Source organism: Trachypithecus francoisi, unplaced genomic scaffold (assembly GCF_009764315.1).
Source record: "Trachypithecus francoisi isolate TF-2019V2 unplaced genomic scaffold, Tfra_2.0 Lachesis_group5, whole genome shotgun sequence".
Lineage (NCBI taxonomy): Eukaryota > Metazoa > Chordata > Mammalia > Primates > Cercopithecidae > Trachypithecus > Trachypithecus francoisi.
This window is the reverse complement of record NW_022681470.1, coordinates 135013263-135034882: the sequence shown is the minus strand read 5'-3', so window position 1 is coordinate 135034882 and position 21620 is coordinate 135013263. Positions and strand designations below refer to the sequence as shown.

At 47.6% G+C, this 21620-nt stretch overlaps 1 protein-coding gene across 2 annotated transcripts; it reads left to right on the top strand.

The window, feature by feature from the left end:
* Positions 1–5744: 5744 nt before the first annotated feature.
* Positions 5745–19172, top strand: CCDC105 (coiled-coil domain containing 105). 2 transcript variants are annotated; one of them, XM_033197389.1, is made up of 7 exons: positions 5746–6634; positions 8917–9021; positions 16371–16569; positions 17264–17430; positions 17527–17622; positions 17723–17836; positions 18771–19170. In XM_033197389.1, exons 1-7 carry the CDS (start codon positions 5957–5959, stop codon positions 19017–19019), a joined length of 1608 nt encoding a protein of 535 aa, XP_033053280.1. In that variant the 5' UTR covers positions 5746–5956; the 3' UTR covers positions 19020–19170. The 2 variants fall into 2 exon arrangements, with proteins under 2 accessions (XP_033053281.1, XP_033053280.1); XM_033197390.1 differs by lacking the exon at positions 8917–9021 and having other exon boundaries at positions 5745–6634; positions 18771–19172.
* Positions 19173–21620: the final 2448 nt, after the last annotated feature.

Here is a 21620-nt window from a genome sequence, read left to right as displayed (position 1 = left end):
GGCAGGCAGATGGCCTGAGCTCAGGAGTTTGACACCAACCTGGGCAGCACGGTGAAACTCCATCTCTACTAAAATATGAAAAATTAGCTGGGCGTGGTGGCGCCCAGCTACTCAGGAGGCTGAGGCAGGAGAATTGCTTGAACCCAGCAGGAGGAGGTTGCAGTGAGCCAAGATCACGCCACTGCACTCCAACCTGAGCAACAGAGCAAGACTCTGTCTCTAAAAAAAGTAATAACAATACATACATAAAATAAATAAAAATCAGAGAGCTAATTTCACAAAGAAATATAACTCCCTATTGGCCTGAGTTAGAAGTATTTGGGCTTCAGCATACTGGAAGGAGGGAAATATGTATAACTATAATTGTGTACATGCACACACACATGCACACACACGGAGGCATGGTGGGGCAATGAATGTGGAAACGGTTAGAGTGAAATCAAGAGCAAGTCCAGAATAGCTATCTCTGGATAGTACAATAAAAAACAAGGCTGGCCACAGTGGCTCGTGGCCATAATCCCAGCACTTTGAGAGGGTGAGGCAGGAGGATGGCTTGAAGTCAGGAGTTCAAGACCCAGCCTGGGCAACATAGCAAAACCTCATCTCTACGAAAAAAAAAAAAAAATTAGTCAGGTGTGATGGCATGCACCTGTAGTTCCAGCTACTCAGGAGGCTGAGGCAATAGGATCTCTTGAGAGCAGGAGTTGGAGGCTTTAGTGAGCCAAGATTGTGCCACTTCATTTCAGCCTGGGTGACAGAGTGAGACTCTGTCTCCAGGAAAAAAAAAAAAAAAGATTCTTATTCATTTCATCATGTTTTCCCATATTTTATACATTTTATACAATGTGCATACATTGCTTTCACAGCTTATTTGTTAGTTTAAGAGAGGTATTTAGGCTTGAAGAGTAGTGAAAATTTTTCCTAGTCCTCGGGCTTGTGTACATAATGTTTCTGTAGGATTTTTTGAACATCATTGTTTCTGTTCAGACCCACGTAGGTGAATCACCTGGAAACTGAGAGCTAATCCCAGCCCAGCAATGAATGGTTCCTTCCAGACAGGCCAGGCACAGTTGCTCACACCTGAAACCCCAGAGCTTTGGCAGGCCAAGGCAGGAGGATTGTCTGAGCCCAGGTGTTTAAGACTAGCCTGGGCAACACAGCAAGATCTTGTCTCTACAAAAAATTTTTTAAATTAGCCAGGCATGGTAGCACATGCCTGTAGTGCCAGCTACCCAGAAGGCTGAGGCAGGAGGATTGTTTAAGCCCAGGAGTTCAAGGTTGCAGTGAGCCATGATGGTGCCACTGTACTCTACCCTGGATAACAAAGCAAGACCCTGTCAAAAAAAAAAAAGAAAGAAAAAAAAGCAGAGCACGGTGACTCATGCCTACAATCCCAGCACTTTGGGAGGTTGAGTTGGGTGGATCATCTGAGGTCAGGAGTTCGAGAATAGCTTGGCCAACATGGTGAAACCCCATCTCTACTAAAAATACAAAAAATTAGCAGGACGTGGTGGTGGGCACCTGTAATCCCAGCTACTCGGAAGGCTGAGGCAGGAGAATCACTTGAACCCAGGAGGCAGAGGTTGCAGTGAGCCGACATCGCACCACTGCACTCCAGCCTAGGCAACAAGAGTGAAACTCCATCTCAAAAAAAATAAAAATAAAAAATAAAAAAGCAGATAACTCACCTGTTCTTCAAATACACATCAGGCTAGAGAAGTGTCCAAAATGGGTCATCAAAGCCAGGAGCTAGCAGTGAGGTTTTGGAAGTTGACTTTGTCAACTTCCAAGGTTTTGGAACGGAAGCTGGGGTTGGGAGATGGAAATGAGAAGTTGGCCCGATTAAGCAATGGCCTGCACCAATTTCAATGCTTAGATAATAGTATCATATTCTAGCAGCACGTTGGTGTCAGTGTGTTGGACTAACAAAAAGCCAAAATGTAACAGTCTGCACCCACTTCCACAGCCTTAACGCATTTCACCAGAGAACCATGTGGAAGCCAAAATCCTCACATGTAGAGCTGGCATGAGAAAGCTTCCTAAGCGTGTCTCAGGTAGCTTGGTACAAGTTCTGCCCGATAGAGGTGCTTCATACACCAGGCAGCAAGCCTACCCAGCTGAGATCCCCTGGTTTCAGGGGAAGGTGGAAGTACTTCACGAACAAAGCAAAGCTAGATGGCTGTGTGCAGAAAGGCATCTCACGTGAGGTGTCTCCCAGGTTCTTTGTGAAAGCCTCTCTGGACCGCTTCTGGTTTTGAAATAGCTCATTCATGGGTTCATTCCATTAACAACAGTAAAAAGTAAACACTTACATAATGCTTACTAGGTGTCAGCTGCGGTGCTAAGCGCTTCATACGTATTAGCTCATTGTCTCCATGCCACCATCCTATTATCTGAGTTGACAGATGGGGCAACGCAGGCGCAGAGATGTTAAGTGAATTGCTCGAGGTCACGTGGACAGTAAGTGGCAGAATCATAATTTGAATCCTAGCTCATCTGGATCCAGAATACAGACCATAATACTCTCCTGATGTTCATGAAAATTTGTTGAACCAGATACCACTGGTCCAAGCAGCAAATGACTGTGCTAACCCCATATTCCCAAGCCTCCATCACCAAACGTTATCCGGCCCCATCTCTTGCTAGTGGCCGTAAAGAACATAATGGTGGGTCTCCAGCCCTGGGCCGTAAAGAACATAATGGTGGGGCTGGCGTGGGAGTCGCTGGTTGCCCATCTTAGTCCCCCCGCCCCATTACTGAATGATCCCTTGGTTACAAACCCAGGGTCATTCATTCTTTCTTGACGGTCACACCTCTCATTCACTCAATACGAAAATATTTGGACAGGCACGGTGGCTCATGCCTATAATCCCAGCACACTGGTAGGCCGAGGCAGGAGAATTACTTAAGCTCAGGAGTTCAAGACCAGCCAGGGAAACATAGCAAGACTCTGTCTCTACAAAAAAATAAAAATTAAAAAATAAGCCGTGCATGGTGGCACATGCCCATAGTCCTAGCTACTCGGGAGGCTGAGAGTGGGAGGATCCCTTGAGTCCAGGAGCTTGAGGCTGCAGTGAGCCATGATCTTGCTACTGCACTCCAGCCTGGGTGACAGAGTGTGACCCTGTCTGAAAAAATAAAATAAAATAAAACATTTATTGATTATTCCACTTATATATTCATCTAATAAATACTTACTGAGTGCTTGTCGTGAGCCACTATCTGTGCTGGGTGCTCGGTGGTGGAATACAATGGTAAATAAGAGAGGCAAAATCAATGCCCTCATGAAGTTCACAAGCGAAAAACAAATGTCCATCACTGGTCAGATGGATAAACAAAGTTATGATATATAAATGCAATGGAATACGATTCAGCCCTGAAAAGGAAGGAAGCACTGATCCATGCTACAACATGGACAAATCTTGAAAACATGACGCTGAGTGAGAGAAGCCAGATACAAAAGGCCATATAGTGTGAGATTCCATTGACATGAAATGTCCAGAACAGGCAAATCTATAGACAGGGAGCAGATGAGTGGTTACCAGGAACCGAGGGGACAGGGGAATGAGAGTGAGCGCTCATGGGGATGAGGTTTTATCTGGGGGTTGGTGAAGTGTTTTAGAACTAGATACAAGTGGTGTCTATATGTATACATTTATAATATATATTATATATTGTATATATTTATTATATATAATATAAATATATTTATATATTATATAAAATATATATAATATATATTTATATGTTGTATATAAAAAATATAACATATAAATATATTTTATTATATATAATACATATTACATATTTATAATAGATATTATATATTACATATTATATAAAATATATATTGTATGTTTATTATATATAATATAAATATATATTATTATATATAATATAAATATATATTATTATATATAATATATATTTATATATCTTATATTATTATATATTTTATATTGTATATATTATATTTATGTATATCTTATATTAAATTTATATATATTATATACATCTATATACAATATAGATGTATATAATATATTATATATGCTATCTAGAGGGATCACATAGATATGCTAGCTAGAGAGCATATATATCACATAGATATGCTGTCTAGATAGCATATATATCAATACAAATGCCCTATATATAGCATATCTATCACATAGATATGCTATCAAAATATCACATATATCACATAGATATCTATATATATCACATATATGTATCTAGAGAGCATATATATCACATAAATATGCTATCTAGACAGCATATATATAGCATATCTATACCAATACATATGCCCTATGTATAGCATATATATCATATAGATATGCTATCCAAATAGCATATATATCACATAGATATCTATATATCCATAAATATCACATATATGCTATCTACATAACATATATATAACATAGATATCCTATCTAGATAGCATATGTATAGCATATATGTCATATGCATGTGTTGTATATATAGCAGATACATATCACATATATATGCCGTGGAATGCTTAGCCATAAAAAACAGTGAAATCATGTCTTCCGCAGCAACATGGATGGAACTAGAGGCCATTATCCTAAGTGAAATGACCGAGAAATAGAAAGTCAAAAAAACTCATGTTCTCACTTCTAAGTGGAAGCTAAACCATGGGTACACATGGACAAGCAGAGTGGAAAACAGACATTGGAGGATCCCATAGGTAGGAGAGTGAGAAGGGGGTGAGGGATACAGTACTACCTATTGGCTACAATGTACACTATTTGGGTGATGGGTGCACTAAAAGCCCAGTCTTCGACACTACAAAATATATCCACGTAACAAAACTGCACTTGTACCCCAAATCTATAAAAATAAAAATTTTTGTAAGGCTCTTAATTCTTCTAGGGCAAGTGGGAGATGCCCAAAAGTTAAAAAGTAAGCCAACAAATGAATAAGATAATTTCAGATAGCGGTGAGTGCTGTGAAGACAAGAAAGAAAATGTAAGACTAGGCTGGGAGCGGTGGCTCTCGCCTGTAATGCCAGCACTTTGGGAGGCCAAAATAGGAGAATCACGAGGTTAGGAGTTTGAGACCAGCCTGGCCAACATGGTGAAACCCCGTCCCCACTAAAAAAAAAAATACAAAAAGTTATCTGGGCATAGTGGTGGGTGCCTGTAAGCCCAGCTACTCGGGAGGCTGAGGCAGGAGAATCTCTTGAACCCGAGAGGTGAAGATTGCAGTGAGCCCAGATCACACCACTGCACTCCAGCCCAGGCGACAGTGCAAGACTCCGTCTCAAAAAAAAAGAAAAAAGAAAGGAAAGGAAGAAAGGAAGAAAGGAAGAAAGGAAGGAAGGAAGGAAGGAAGGAAGGAAGGAAGGAAGGGAGAAAGGAGAGAAGGAAGGAAGGGAGGGAGGAAGGAAGGAAGGAAGGAAGGAGAAAGGAAGGAAGGAAGGAAGGGAGAGAGAGAGGAGAGGAGAGGAGAGGAGAGGAGAGGAGAGAAAATGTAACACTAAAAGAGTTACTTTTGGGTAGTCAAGAACACCAAGAACCCAGCCAGCAGAAAGCTGAAGACTGCAAAGTGGCCAGCCATGGGAGAATTCTACCAGTGGGAACAGCAAGTTCCAAGCTTCCAAGTGGGAAAGCGCTTAGGACATCCTGAAGCTGAAAGACAGGCCATGTGCTGGAAGGTAACAGCTAGAGGAATGCCTCGTGAGAAGCATGGCCCTTCTTCTATGCTTACCGACATGCGACAGAGTGTGACCTGGACAGCTGGAAGCGCTTAGGACATCCTAAAGTTGGAAGAAGGGCCACTTTGCTGGAAACAACAGCGAGAGGGACGCTAGACCGGCTCTTTCTCAAGAAGTCAGGATGCCAACGCACTTAGGCCAAGTTCCAAAGCAAAGATTCCATCCTACTCCTCCCCCTACCTCTGGAATTCCACCTTCCTTGTTGCGCCCATCGCTATGGTGACGGGCGCTCTCAGTACACTCTCTCCACAGGCCAGGAAAGAGTTGTGTGTCTTTGGGGTCCCTTCTGATCCGCCTGGGGGTCCCCGGCCAGGCCGAGGGACCATGCGCGTGTTGGCACACCCGGCAGAGCGCAGCCAGGACACACGCATTGGGGCCCCAGCATGGCGCGAGGCAGCTCAGGCCATGTCGAGAACCACGCACATCCTGACAGATCGCTGCGGGCAGGAGGCGGTGACCATGTGGCAGCCCAAGGACAGCGTGCTGGACCCGAACGTAGCGCACCACCTCGGCCGCGCCGCCTACATCCAGCCCTGGCGCTTCCGCGTGGAGATGCTCAAAGGCGGCGGCACCGTGGAGAAGCCGCTGCCAGGCGAGGGCGTCACGCTGTGGAAGGGCAAGATGAAGCCGCCCGCCTGGTACGCCCGCCTGCCGCTACCATTGCACCGCAAAGCGCGCGCCCTGCAGACCACTGAGGTGGTGCACGCGCACGCGCGTGGAGCGCGCCTCACCGCCGCCCGCCTCGGCCGCGCGCAGCACCAGATTAACGGGCGGGTGCGACAGCTGCTGCGCCAGCGCGAGGTCACCGACCACAGGCTCAGCGAAGTGCGCAAGGGCCTGCTTATTAACCAGCAGAGTGTCAAGCTGCGGGGCTACAGGCCCAAGTCTGAGAAGGTGGGACCCTCCTCCCCGCCCCCAACCCCAGCCTAATTGCAAAGACTGAGGCCTTCGTTATGCAGTGTTCAGCCCCGGAAAAATCCTTTCCATACTTTCGGAGGGCGAGGCTGATGGATCACCTGAGGTCAGCAGTTCGGGACCAACCTGACCAACATGATGTTGGTCTCTACTAAAAATACAAAATTAGTCGGGCCTACTGGCGCATGCCTGTAATCTCAGCTACTTGGGAGGCTGAGGCAGGAGAATCACTTGAACCCGGGAGGCAGAGTTTGCAGTGAGCCGAGATCACACCATTGCACTCCAGCCTGGGCAACAAGAGCAAAACTCCATCTCAAAAAAATTTTTTTTAATCTTTCCATAGAGAGAACACCCAACTCTGGTGAATAAGGGCAAAGAAGTTGCGGGCCGGGTGCGGTAGCTCACGCCTGTATTCCCAGCAGTTTGGGAGGCCTAGGTGGGAGGATTGCTTGAGGCTAGGCCTTCCAGGTTGCAGCGAACTATGATGGCACCACTGTGCTCCAGCCTGGGTGACAGGTGAGAACCTGTCTCTACCAAAAATTTTGAAAAGTTAGCTGGGGGTAGTGGTGCACACCTGTAATCCCAGCATTTTGGGAGGCCAAGGCAGGAGGATCGCGCGAGTCCAGGAGTTGGAGACCAGCCTGAGCAACATAGTGAGACCCTGTCTCTACAAAAAAAAAAAAATTTAATGGCCCAGCGTGGTGGCATGCACTTATGGTCCCAGCTACTTGGAGGCTGAGGCAGGAGGATTGCTTGAGCCCAAGAGTTTGAGGCTGCAGTAAGCTATAATCAGACCAACTGCAATCCAGCCTGGACAACACAGTGAGATCCCATCTCTCCAAAAATTGGAGGAAAATTAGCCAGCTGTGGTAGTTTGTGCTTGTAATCCCAGCACTTCAGGAGGTCAAGGCAGGAGGATTGCTTGAGGCCAGGAGTTTGAGGTCAGCCTGGACAACACGACAAGACCCTGTCTGCACCAAAGTTTAAAAAAAAAATAGCCAGGCATGGTGGTGCATGCCTCTAGTCCCAGCTACTTGGGAGGCTGAGGCAGGAGGATTGTTTGAGCTCAGGAGTTCAAGGCTGTAGTGAAATATGATAGGGCCACTACACTTCAGCCTGGGAGATAGTGAGACTCAAAAACAAACAAACAAAAAAAAGGTGATGGAGACAGGCCCAGGAAGAGATGCCTAAGGCCCCACGACCCAAAGAGTGAGCCCTGTCCAAGGAGAGGAGATCCTCAGCTTCCCTGCCCCAGAGGAGAAAATTATCCAAATCTCCCAGCCAGGAAGAGAGGGTGCAGCCCCTGATTCAGACTCCATGAAAATCTCCCCAAAAAGTAAAACCCACAGCCCTCAGCCCAAGCATAAAATCATCCACCCAGATCCCAGGCTCAGAGGGTAAGCCCCATAGGTGTGAGACCCTCAGTGCCCCAGTCCTAGTGAAAACACTCTCCCAACTCCCAGCTGAGGAGAGCAGCTGATACCCTGGTCCCAACCCAGGTGAAACTCCCCCTAGAATGTGAAATAAAACCCAACCCCCCTGGCTTCAGGAAGTGAAAATCCCTGCCCCAGACCTCATCTGTGGTGAAAGGAAGAAGTCCTCCCTGCAGAGAGACTTCAGACTCCCAACCCTCACACCCAAAGGTTGAGCCCCCATCCAGAGAGAAAGAGTGAGACCTCTAGTACCAGTCCCGGTGAATCTTCCCCTTAAAGTGAAACCTCAAATCCCCACCCCAAAAGGTACAAAAATTCCAGCCTCCCGGGGGAGAGATGGGATCCCACTCACAGAATGGGATTCCTACCTTCAGCCCCAGATCCAAATATTAAGACTCCAAAAAGGAGTCTTCCCTATGATATGCTCATCCCTCATCATCCCTATGATATGATCCCTCCACCTGTAGCCAGGGAGAGGAGATAAGACCATCACTGAGGAAGGGATGCCCAGCTCCCAGTCTCGGGGGTAAGAACAACCCTCCCCCAAGTTGAGACACCTTCATCTCAGCCCCCTGGGCTCCTATCTGTAAAAGAGAGAAGCCCCCAATCTCAAGCTCCAGAGAGCAAGACCCCCAAGTGAGAGAGCCCACTGAAAAAATCAAACCTTCTCAAATAGGGAGACACCTCACCCAAAGGATGAGAGTACCCCCAACTTCATCCTTCAAACTCAGAGTTTATGAGGCTGGCAAACCCTCTACCACCCCGGAAAGAGAAATCTCTTCCCAGCCCTTTCCCAAGGATGTGAGGGATTCTTTCCTTGTTTTCTAGATCCCTGACAAAGCTGACAGTATGCTTACATGGGAGAAAGAGGAGCTGAAAAGCATGAAGAGGAAAATGGAGAAAGATATGGAAAAATCAGAGGTCCTACTCAAGGTTAGGGGTGCCTGAGGACGACTTATGGGGACTGGAGGGGGATCCCTGTCTGCCTAATGGACAAACCTCTCTGACCTGGGGACTGTCACAATAGCAATTCCTTCAAGCCACACTGACCAGATATTCATTGCATTTCACTTTGTGAAATGGAAAAAGTGAGGCCATGGGAGATGAAGTTGGGTCTCAGAATAACCATGAACACCCACTCTGTACCAAACCCTGTGCAGTCATTGAATCCACTCGTTAAGACTGTCCTGTGAAGCAGAAACTATGATTTCCTCATTAGAGATGGGAAAATTGAGACTCAGAGAGAGACGACCTCACCTAATAAGCAAACCCATCAATGGCAGCGCTGTGGTTTCAGCCCAGGTGACTGGAGTCTAGCTCTTTGCACTCTAACACGTGCTCCAGCTTCAGCCAGACTTGATCTCTCGCTGCGTCCTTCGCGCTTGCAACGAGATCTTCTTCACGAGGGTGCAAATGAAGGGGGAAGAGCAGCCAGACTTCAGGGGCCTTTGGGACCTATTAGGGTTCACTGGCAACTTGTGTGCTTTCAACTCATCCATTTGATAAATACTAATCTAGTACCTGCTTCCCAGACACTGAGCTTGGCATCATAGATAAATTGGTGACTGAGAAAGAAGTAGCCTTGCCCTTGAAGAGTTAACATTCTAGAGGCATTCAAAGAAAAGACAGGCTGGGGACTTGTTTTATTTCCTATTGTGAGATTGAACTGTCAAGTCTTTTACTGCTGTTGAACTTGCCTTGCTTTTATATAGAGAGCTCCGCAGCTAGACTACATTTAAACAAGCATTGGACCTTGAAGGCAGATACAGAACTAAATTATATTTCACGTAGCAAAGTTCAGTAAGCTTGTGTTGACTGGGGAGTGGGGAGAAGGGGAAAAGAAGGGACAGACTGAGGGACGAAGGTGTGGACGAGGCAGGAGACTCAGGAGCTGGTGAAACGCTGTCCGCGGTGCTGAACTTGAGTAGGGCATATCTTCTGGCTGCTGTCATATTCCTTTAAATCTAATGATTCCTGAAATATCCTTCCAGGAAGTCGGAGGCAGAGAAGGGAGAAGCCCCTGAGGATGGATGTGGGAGCAAAGGGCTATAAAGAGGGAAGTGGATCATGCCCATAATCCCAGTACTTTGGGAGGCAAAGGCAGGAGGATTGCTTCTTGAGGCCAGAAGTTCAAGACCAGCCTGGGCACCATAGCAAAGCCTCATCTTTATTTTAAAATAAAATAGGCCGGGCACGGTGGCTCAAGCCTGTAATTCCAGCACTTTGGGAGGCCGAGACGGGCGGATCACGAGGTCAGGAGATCCAGACCATCCTGGCTAACATGGTGAAACCCCGTCTCTACTAAAAAATACAAAAAAAAAAACTAGCCGGGCGAGGTGGCGGGCGCCTGTAGTCCCAGCTACTCGGGAGGCTGAGGCAGGAGAATGGCGTAAACCCGGGAGGCGGAGCTTGCAGTGAGCTGAGATCCGGCCACTGCGCTCCAGCCTGGGCGACAGAGCGAGACTCCGTCTCAACAACAAAAAAAAAAAAAAATAAAATAAAATAAAATAAAACTAGCCAGGCACAGTTGTACTTAGCTGCAGTACCTGTTCAGGAGGCTGAGGGAGGAGGATTGCTTGAGTCCAGGAGTTCAAGGCTGCAGTGAGCCATGATCATATCTCTGCACTCCAGCCTGGGTGATAGAGGAAGACCCTGTCTCTGAAAGAGAGAGAGAGAGGTGGGAAAGGACAGATGTAGATAGAAACAGAGACAGGCTGCTTGGCAGGATCTGGTCTGAATATTGCTGGAGAAAAATAACACCAATCAGATTTGTTTCAATTTAAAATCATGAAGTCAAACTTCAAATTGGCACTCAAACCTTTCCCACAGACCTCGCCTTAAGTCTCTAGAAGACTTGCTGACCTGCTGGGCAAGTGATTTCATACCTTCTGTTCCTTCAGTTCTCTCCAACTCTCTGTGCCTTCCGTGCTCTACAGTGATTTCAATGAAAACCACCAAAGGGAACCTCTCTCATTTTTCCTCTGTCAATCCTATAATTCCACCCTTCCACCCTTCTGCATCATCAACATTTCCTTCTCTCTTGGCTCATTGTCACCAATAAACAAAAGGAGAGTTATTATTTAATGGGTACATATCTGTTTGGGAAAATGAAAAAGTTCTGGAGATGGATTGCAGCCCAGCCTGGAAGACAGAGCAAGATTCTATATAAATGAATGAAGGAAGGAGGGAAGGAACAGAACAGCTAAAATTAATCTCCATATCAGCTTACTGGAGATGATAGTTGCACAACAGTACGAATACACTTAATGCCACTAAACTGTACCCTTAACAAGGTTAAAATGGCAACATGTTATGCTATATCTATTTTAGTACAATAAAAAGCCCACCTCTCTTGATCTACATGCCCCTCTAGATACCCATTTCTCTAGTCCACTGGATCTTATCTGCATATGTCAACTTGCTCATGTTGACTCCAGGCAGGCTCCTCAGCTAAACTGCATTTGAACAAGCATTGAACCTTGAAGGCAGATTCAGTACTAAATTATATTTCACGTAGCAAAGTTCAGTAAGGATGTGTTGACTGGAGGGTGGGAAGGAGGGGAGAAGATGGGACAGGCTGAGGGTCAAGGCTGTGGACAAGGTAGAAGACTCGGGGGCTGGTGGAACTCTGTCCGTGGTGCTGAACTGCACCGCGGTCCTTTTTCTTTTTTTTTTTCTTTCTTTCTTTTTTTTTTTTTTGAGTCGGTGTCTTGCTCTATTGCCCAGGCTGGAGTGCAGTGGCGTGGCGTGATCTCAGCTCACTGCAATCACCGCCTCCTGGGTTCAAGCAATTCTTCTGCCTCAGCCTCCCAAGTAGCTGGGATTATAGGTACCTGCCACCACGCCCGGCTAATTTTTGTATTTTTAGTAGAGACGGGGTTTCACCATGTTGGCCAGGTTGGTCTCGAACTCCTGACCTCGTGATCCACCTGCCTCAGCCTCCCAAAGTGCTAGGATTACAGGCGTGAGCCACTGCGCCTGGCCTGGACAGCTATCTTGCTGGTCACTGTATTTTCACCACCTGGCACATCGCCTGGCATCAGTAGGGGTTGAATTAATGTTTGAGTTCATGAACAAAAGACTTTTTAAGTCCACTTTTTAACCCAATCAGTAAATCCCAAAGATATCATATTCAGAGAAAGAAGCTGGACATAAAATATACACCCTGTAGGATTCCATTTATATGAAGTTTTAGATTCAGCAAGGGTTTTCTTCAAGGTACAGTTAGTAAATGCTTTCTGCCTTGTGTGCTGTGTAGTTTCTGCCCCAACTACTTAACTTGGCCAGTGTGCCATGAAAACAACCAGAAATGATATTCACACGAATGCGCATGGCTCTGTTTCAGTAAAATTTTACTTACAAAAACAGGTCACCCATCCATAGGATGGAAATTTATCAACTCCTTAAGAACAGGCAAAACTTGGCTGGGCGCAGTGGCTTACATCTGCTATCCCAGCACTTTGGGAGGCCCAAGCGGGAGAGTTGCTTGAGGCCAGGAGTTTGAGGCTAGGAATTTGAGGCCAGCTTGCACAACACAGCAAGATATCATCTCTACAAAAATGTTTAAAAAATTAACTGGGCATGGTTAGCGTGCACCTGTAGTCCTAGCTATTCAGGAGGCTGAGCTGAGAGGATCTCTTGAGCCCAGGAGTTTGCAGCCACAGTAAGCCAGGATCATGCCACTGCAATCCAGCCCGGGAGACAGAGCCAGATTCTGTACAAATGAATGAAGGAAGGACTAGAACAGGTAAAACTAATCTCCAAGTCATCTTACTGGAGGTGGTCAGGGAGGGAGAGAGGAAAGGGGAGCCAGAGAAATGTATGGCATGATGGAAATATTGTATATCTTGACGGAGAGTGTTTATAAGGGTGTATACATGTGCAAATGACTTGTTTTGATATAACTCTCAAATAATTGCAGATATCAAAGGAATATGATATGCTTCGTTTTATTGTGGAGGAAATAAGATTTCAATGGCGGGATGCTGTCCAGATGAGATACAGCCTGGTGGGAGGGGGGAACTCGGAGAATAGCAGTCTCTTAATATTGATCAGAGCAGAGGAAGGGAGACTTCAAGGCTAGAGGTGGGGATGGAATGAGTGCCAGTTGAGAATCAAGGGGGTGACACAGGAAGATCAAGATGTGGGTATAGTGAGTGCCAGCTCTCCATGTTACAGTGGGGAAATGCATGAGACAGGCTGCTTTCTCAGGGTGCCAGAACAGAGCCAGGCACAGAAACCAAGCAATTGACACCCAGCACAGGGAAGCTGTTGCTGTCTCTTACCGCTCCCCTCACCCCAACCCCAAAGAGTCACTGAAGGCTTCTGAACTGGGTAAGGAGGTAGGAGATGTCTGAGCTTCAACTTGGAAATTGCTTCTTCCCAAGAACAACAACAAGAGCTGGCAAGAGGCCGGATGTGGTGGCTCACACCTGTAATTCCAATACTTTGGGATGCTGAGGCAGGAGGATCACTTGAGCCCAGGAGTTCAAGACCAGCCTGAGCAGCATAGCAAGACCCTGTCTCAAAATAAAAGAACAGGAAAGGGTCAAGAATGAAGTGATGAAGGAAACCAATTTCTCAGAACCAATCCATATCCCAGCACTTTGGGAGGCCGAGGCGGGTGGATCACCTGAGGTCAGAAGTTTGAGACCAGCCTGGCCAACATAGCAAAACCCTGTCTCTACTAAAAAGTACAAAAATTAGCTGGGTATTGTGGCACATGCCTGTAATCCTAGCTACTTCAGAGGCCAAAGCAGGAGAATCCTTTGAACCCGGGAGGCGGAGGTTGCTGTGAGCCAAGATCATACCATTGCATGATCTGTCTGGAAATGAGCAGACTCACTTTTACCTGGTTATTATGCACAGTGCCATAAACGGAAGACAACTTTGTAAATCAAAGTCTTAAGAATTTCTCTAGCTGGGCACAGCAGCTCATGCCTGTAATTCCAGCACTTTGAGCCCAAGGTGGGTAGATCGCTTGAGCCCAGGAGTTTGAGACCAGCCTGGACAACATAGTATGTAAGACCTTATCTCTACAAAAATTTTTTTTAAAAATTAGCCAGTGTGGTGGCATGTGTCTGTGTCCCAGCTACTTGGGAAGCTGAGGTGGGAGGATCACTTGAGCACAGGATGTCCAGGCTACTGTGAGCTGTGATCAAGACACTGCACTCCAGCCTGGGAGACTGAGTGTCACCCTATCTGAAAATATATACATATTACTTTCCTGGATTACCTGTCATCCAAGTGAACACCCAGCACCTGGGAAAAAATGTAAGCAGAATTGCCTGACCTTTGACTCAAATTTCCATGTTCCCATACCTTAACACACCTTCCCTTCTCTAAAAGCCACATTTAAGGTAATATCTATCAGCACCACCAACTCATCCATGTGTTTATCTGTAATGGCTATTGAGGAAACTGTACTGTTCATGGTTGTTTTTGTTTTTGTTTTGTTTTTGTTTTGAGACAGTGTCTCACTCTGTTGCCCAGGCTAGAGTGCAGTGGTGTAATCATGGCTTACTGCAGCCTTAATCTCCTGGGCTCAGGTGATCCTCCCACCTCAGCCTCCTGAGTAGCTGGGATTACAGATGTGAATCACCACACCTGGTTAATTTTTTGCATTTTTTGTAGAGGTGAAGTTTCACCATGTGGCCCAGGCTGGTCTCGAACTCCTGGGCTTAAGTGGTCCTCCCACCTTGGCCTCCCAAAGTGCTGGAATTACAGACATGATCCACCGCACCCAGCCTGAATGCAGTGATATCTTCACAGTATATTCATAGGTCAAAACATCAAGTTGTACACCTTAAATAAATATAATTTTTATTTGTCAATTACACCTCAATAAAGCTGGGAAAATTAAGTGGAAAAGAATACATTTTAAGTGAACTTACTACAAAAAAAAAGATAAGTGGCCGGGCGTGGTGGCTCAAGCCTGTAATCCCAGCACTTTGGGAGGCCGAGACAGGCGGATCACGAGGTCAGGAGATCGAGACCATCCTGGCTAACACGGTGAAACCCCGCTTCTACTAAAAAATACAAAAATCTAGCCGGGCGAGGTGGCGGGCGCCTGTAGTCCCAGCTACTCGGGAGGCTGAGGCAGGAGAATGGCGTAAACCCGGGAGGCGGAGCTTGCAGTGAGCTGAGATCCGGCTGCTGCACTCCAGCCCGGGCGACAGAGCGAGACTCTGTCTCAAAAAAAAAGAAAAAAAAGGTAAGTATGTGAGAAAATGGATAAGTTAATTAGCTTGATATCATCCTTCCACATTGCATACACAAATCAAATCAAAGCATCACATTGCAATTATTCAATTAAAAACAAAAATTTAAGTAAAAATAATAAAGTAAACCTTGAGGGGTGGTGTGATGTAAGTCAAAAGAGGAAAAAATCTTTTTTCATAAGACATAGGCATGTCTCTCCTAAAAAAGATTTCATGAAAGAAAATATTTATCCAGAACATTGGGGAAATGAATTAAATTAAAAAATATTTCCAGGCCAGGCACAGTGGTTCACATCTGTAATCCTAAAACTTCGGGAGGCTGAGCCAGCAGGATTGCTTGAGCCTAGGAGTTTGAGACCAGCCTAGGCAACGTAGTGACAGCCTGCCTTTACAAAAATAATACAAAATACAAATTAGCTGTCTCAGGAGGCTGAAGCAAGAGGATCACTTGAGCCCAGGAGGTTGAGGCTGCAGTGAGCTATGATTGAAGCACTGCACTATCACCTGTGCAACAGAGTGAGACTGTGTCTCAAAAGGATACACACACACACACACATACATATATACACACACACACATATATATATATCCATAAGTAAAAGCCTTTACCAGTATCAAAAATATTAGGCACACTGCCTCACGCCTGTAATTCCAAAACTTTGGAAGGTCAGAGCAGGAAGATAGCTTGAAGCCAGGAGTTCAAGACCAGCCTGGACAACATAGCCAGACCCCTTCTCTGCAAAAAGTTTTAAAACTAGCAGGGCATGGTGCTTTACTCCTGTAGTCCCAGCTACTCAGGAAGGTTAGGCAGGAGGATCTCTTGAGCTCAGGATACTGAGGTTTTAGTGAGCTCTGGTGGCACCACTGCATTCCAGCCTGGATGACAGAGCAAGATTTTGTCTCTTAAAAAAAAAAAAAAAAATGAGAGAGTCAGTTTCTGTTTAGAGGTAGAAATGCTTTACAGCCTATAAGCCTCAAGCCTCAGCAGAGAAATCACTTTCATCCACTTCCCTCAACCTCCCAGTTCTCACTCTGCCTTCTCCTCCTCCCTTCTCCACCCAGACCCTGGCCTCCTGCCGAGACACCCTGAACTTCTGCTTCAGGGAGAGGCTGCAAGCCGTGGACCTCATGAACCAGCCTCTGGACAAGGTTTTGGAGCAGGCCGGACGCCATTCATGGGTGAACCTCTCCCGGGCCCCCACCCCACGCACGCAGGGTCAGAAAACGCCTCCTCCAGACCCTGTGGGCACCTATACCCCAGGTAGGAGTCCACTGTACTGGGTCGTATTGGTGCCCACCCAGATCCCTTTGACTGTCAGTGCAGCCCCTCCTCCACTTGGCTGTCCCTTTCCTGGGAAATAGCCCTAGAGCCAATGGGAGGACCGAAAGCCTATCTTGCTAAGCACACATTGTCACTCAATTTTTCCCCCTGTGCTCTCCTGCTCACACTCACTGAGGACTCAGTCATTCACAGGCTCTGCTCCTTTTTTTTTTTTTTTTGAGATGGAGTCATGCTCTATCACCCAGGTTGGAGTGCAATCACCCGATCTCAGCTCACTGCAACCTCCGCCTCCCAGTTTCGAGCGATTCTCCTGCCTCGGCCTCCTGAGTAGCTGGGATTACAGGGGCCCGCCACCACGCCTGGCTAATTTTTGTACTTTTAGTAGAGGCGGGGGTTTCACCATGTTGGCCAGGCTGGTCTCGAACTCCTGACCTCAGGTGATCCGCCCGTCTTGGCCTTCCAAAGTTCTGGGATTACAGGTCACGGGCTCTGCTTCTAAGGAAACCAACCCAAGACGCTACTTACACTATCTCCCGCGCCCCTTGGGCTTTCACCCAGTCCCTCAATAAAACCCCCTAGCCCAGGGCCCACCACCACCTGAGAATAGAGAGAGGGACAGGGACTCTGGGAACGGAGGGCTTGGTGCCCCCAAGCGGGTCCTGGGCATTTGCAGAGTGCGCCTTGGCGCTAAATGAAGCCAAGCGGTTGTTGGTCGAGTCCAAGGACACCTTGGTGGAAATGGCAAAGAACGTGGTGGACGTCCGGGAGCAACAGCTGCAGATAAGCGACTGCGTGTGCGCCTCGCTGGCGCAGAAGGCGAACGAGACCTTGGAGCTGAAGGTGAGCGCATTACCCGCGGCTGCGGGCAAGGGTGGGACAGGGGAGGAGAAGGGGACTGGGAACCAGCGTTATCCCCCTGCGCTTCCCTGCCCCCAGGAAAGATTAAATATGACGTTAGGACTGATGAGGGGAACTATCCTCCGGTGTACGAAATACAACCAAGAGATGTACACCACCCACGGTCTCATCAAGGTACGGTTCGGGGTGAGAGCCTTCCGAGGTGGAGGCAGGGGTACAGGTGGGTGGAGACTGCGTTTAAACGCTCTTGCACACCGCACGCGCACCCCACCAGGGTCCTCTGTCGAAAGTTCATCTGGAGACCGGAGAAAAGCTGGACAGACCCCTGGTTCGCATGTACCAGAGACACGTGGGCACCCAACTCCCTGAGGCTGCGCGCCTCGCGCAGGTAACCCCCCCGCCTCCACCCCCCATAGCCCTGTAAATGGTAAGGCTCCTTCCTCAAGCACATCTGGACCAGGTATGATCCCCCGCTCACCCAAGTCGGCCTGTCCTTCAACTCCTGCCACGAAGTGGGGAGGGGAGGGGGCTTCAGTACCCACACGTGGTACTGTCCTCCCCTCTCACACGCACCCTCACTGTCCACTCTGGCCTTAGTCTCTCTAACCTGTAAAATGAGGAGCATGTCAGCACCCACTTCAGATGGTGGTGGTGAGAACAGATGAGTTCATGCATGAAAGGCGTGTAGCATGGCACCTCCATAGAATACCCTTAAAGCAGCCGAGCTGTTGTTGTTGTTGTTATTATTATTATTATTATTACTATTATTATTGAGACAGAGTCTCGCTCTGTCGCCCAGGTTGGAGTACAGTGGTGCAATCTTTGCTCACTGCAGCCTTCCTCTCCTGGGTTCAAGCCATTCTTCTGCCCCAGCCTCCCTAGTGGCTGGGGCTTACAGGTGTGTGCCACCACACCCAGCTAATTTTTGTATTCTTAGTAGAGACAGAGTTCTGCTATGTTGGCCAGGCTGGTCTTGAACTCCTGACCTCAGGTGATCTGCCTGCCTCAGCCTCCCAAAGTGCTGGGATTACAGGTGTGAGCCACCGCGTCCGGCCCTGAGCTGTGATTATTAAGCCCACTTCCTAAGGAGGCTCCTTCCTACACATCTTGACTAGATGCATTCCCCTCCCTTAGCCTGCCCTGTCAGGGTTTTTGTTTTTGTTTTTGTTTTTGTTTTTTCAGGCGCACCTGGCCCACCCAGATGTGTTCGCCTCCTCAGCTGTGTTCCTTAACACACACACGTGGCGCAGGGGTGCCTGCCCACCCCAGGTAGCTCCCTGCCTTCTGCTCTGGCTCACGGGTCTGCCCTGCTCCCTCTCCAGGGCACCGACAAGCTGCAGCGCCACATCACGCACCTGGAAAAGAACCTGGACGAGCTGCTCGCCAAGCACAAGAACCTCACCTGGGGCCTCAACTGCAAAAACATCGGGCATGAGGTGGACGGCAGCGTGGTGCGCCTGCGCCTGCGCCAGCGGCAACCGCACGTGTGCTACCAGCAGGCGCAGCGCCTGGTTAATGACTGGGACCCGCGCACGCCGCCGCCGCGCAGCAAGAGCAGCACCGACCCCTAGTGACCCCAGCGTCCCCCGCCCCAGCCGGCTGGTTGGATACTGGCTGGGACCTAAGAGAGCAGACATAGACCCATGGGGCCCTCTCTCTCCCCGATGCACCCTCCCTCCAAGTGCCCTCTAGGAGAATTATAATTAAAAATAACAATAATTATCATGTATTAGGCACCTACTGTATGTCAACCACTTACCCTAGGACACGTTATAGCAGCATATCCTGGTAGTTAACAGAATGGATTTGGGTGCCAGATGGCTGGGATTTAAATCCCACCTTCCCAGTTTCAAGCAATGTGGCCTTGGGCAAGTCACTGTCCCTCTCTGGCCTTGGTCTCTCCAATCTGTAAAATGAGGAGCATGACAGCACCCACTTCAAATGGTGGTTGTAGGCGGGGCGCGGTGGCTCACGCCTGTAATCCCAGCACTTTGGAAGGCCGAAACAGGCAGATCACCTGAGGTCAGGAGTTCCAGACTAGCCTGGCCAACATCTCTACTAAAAATACAAAAATTAGCCAGGCCTGATGGTGTGTATGTGTAATCCCAGCTACTAGGGAGGCTGAGACAGGAGAATCGCTTGAACCCAGGAGGTGGAGGTTGCAGTGAGCTGAGATCAAGCCACTGCACTCCAGCCTGGGTGACAGGAGAGAGACTCTGTGTGAAAAAAAAAAAAACAAAAAATGGTGGCTGTGAGGACAGATGAGTTCATGCATGAAAGCCCTGTAGCATGGTGGTTGCATAGTATATCCTCAAGGCACCCGAGCTGTTATTATTGGCATCTCCATTTTACTGTTGAAGAAACAGGCACAGAGAGGCTGTACAGCTTGCCCAAGGTCACACAGGAAGTAGCAAAGCTGGAATTTTCATTCCAGACTCAAGAGCCTGCACTCTAAGTGGAACTTCTAGGAGCTCTGCTCTGTCCTACCCCGTGTCGTGTCTGGTCCTGAGCCCGGCACTAAGAATAAAGCAGTGAGCAGGGCTGATGTAGTTCCCACCCTCAGGGAGGTCACAGGTTGATCCGGTGCAGCTAACGTCATCCATCTGGGTGTTCCTCTGGTTCAGGTCCTTCTAGGTATTCCAGTAGCCTCTTGGACACCCTGCCATCGCAGGACCCCTCACATTGAACTATGATTCTTATCTGCTCTTCGCAGGAAGATCCAGGGTGTTGCACACATACAGAAGGAATGTGCATTACAGGCACAGATATCTCCTAAGCAACTGCTCTGTGTCAGAGGCCATGTGAGGTGCCAGGGATACAGCGAGAATGTGTTCTTCCATCGTGGAGTCACAGTGCCTATGCCAAGAATGGCCCTCACAAATGTTGGTATCTTTTAGGCAGAGCCAGCCAGTCGTATGGACCCAAGCACCCACATTTTGCAGAGAAGAAAATGAAGCTCATTTTTCTTCTCATTTTTCCCGGGTTACACAGTCAGAGATGGTTAAAGCAGGATTTGAACCTGTCATGCTCCGCATCTCAAGCAGGGACCAGGATCTGAATGAGTCCCCAAAACAGCAGAATGGAGACTGGGTAAATTATGGTCATCGGACAGAAAAATGCATGGGCAAAAAGAGAGCCATCTGCCCAGGATGACAGAGCTGGGTAGGAGTTCAGCTGGGGCTCAGCTCCATTGGGCTGACTCAGAAGCATTGTGGATCACAGCCAGCTCCCTTATGTCAAGACGGACTCTACAGCTTGGGGGTTACAGGCCCCCAGTCTCTCTGGGGCTCAGACTTCCACATAAACTGTTCTTCTTCAAGCATTTCTTCCCAGTACCAGTCAGGATATCAACAAGAAACAGCACACTCCATTTGAAAGAAGTTTAAGGGCCGGGTGTGGTGGCTCACGCCTGTAATCCCAGTACTTTGGTAGGCCAAGGCGGGCAGATCATTTGAGGTCAGGAGTTCAAGACCAGCCTGGCCAACATGGTGAAACTCTGTCTCTACTAAAAATACAAAAACTAGCCAGGCATGATGGTGGGCACCGTAGTCCCAGCTACTGAGGCAGGAGAATCGTTTGAACCCTGGAGGTAGAGGTTGTAGTGAGCTGAGATTGCCCCACTGCACTCCAGCCTGGGTGACAGAGTGAGACTCTGTCTCAAAAGAGAGAGAGAGAGAGAGAGAGAAGTTTAAGAAAGAGACCACAGTAGTTGATGCTCATTATCCCCCAATTCACTTGCTAATTCACTTACAGAAATTCATTTGTCACTTCAAAATCGGTACTTGTAGTGTTTTCACGATCATTTGCACAGAGCCATGGAAACATTTTTAGCCACCTGATGCGCACATTGCCCCTCTGAGGTCAAACAAGATGATGCTGCCTTTTTGCGCTAGCTCTCTTACCGTAAACAAGTGTCCTTGTTGCAGCCTATTTAGCATCTCTCTCTCTCTCTTTTTTTTTTTTTTTTTTGCATTTTTGTGTATTTCGTTGGTGAGTTTTGCTATTTAAAATGACTTCCAGGGGTTAGTGCTGAAGTGCTGTCTACTGTCCCTGAGCACAAGAAGGCTGAAATGTGTCTTAGGGGAAAAAATACATGTGTTAGATAAGCTTCATTCAGGCATGCATTACAGTGCTCTGGCCATGACCTCCATGTGCATGAATTCATCACATAT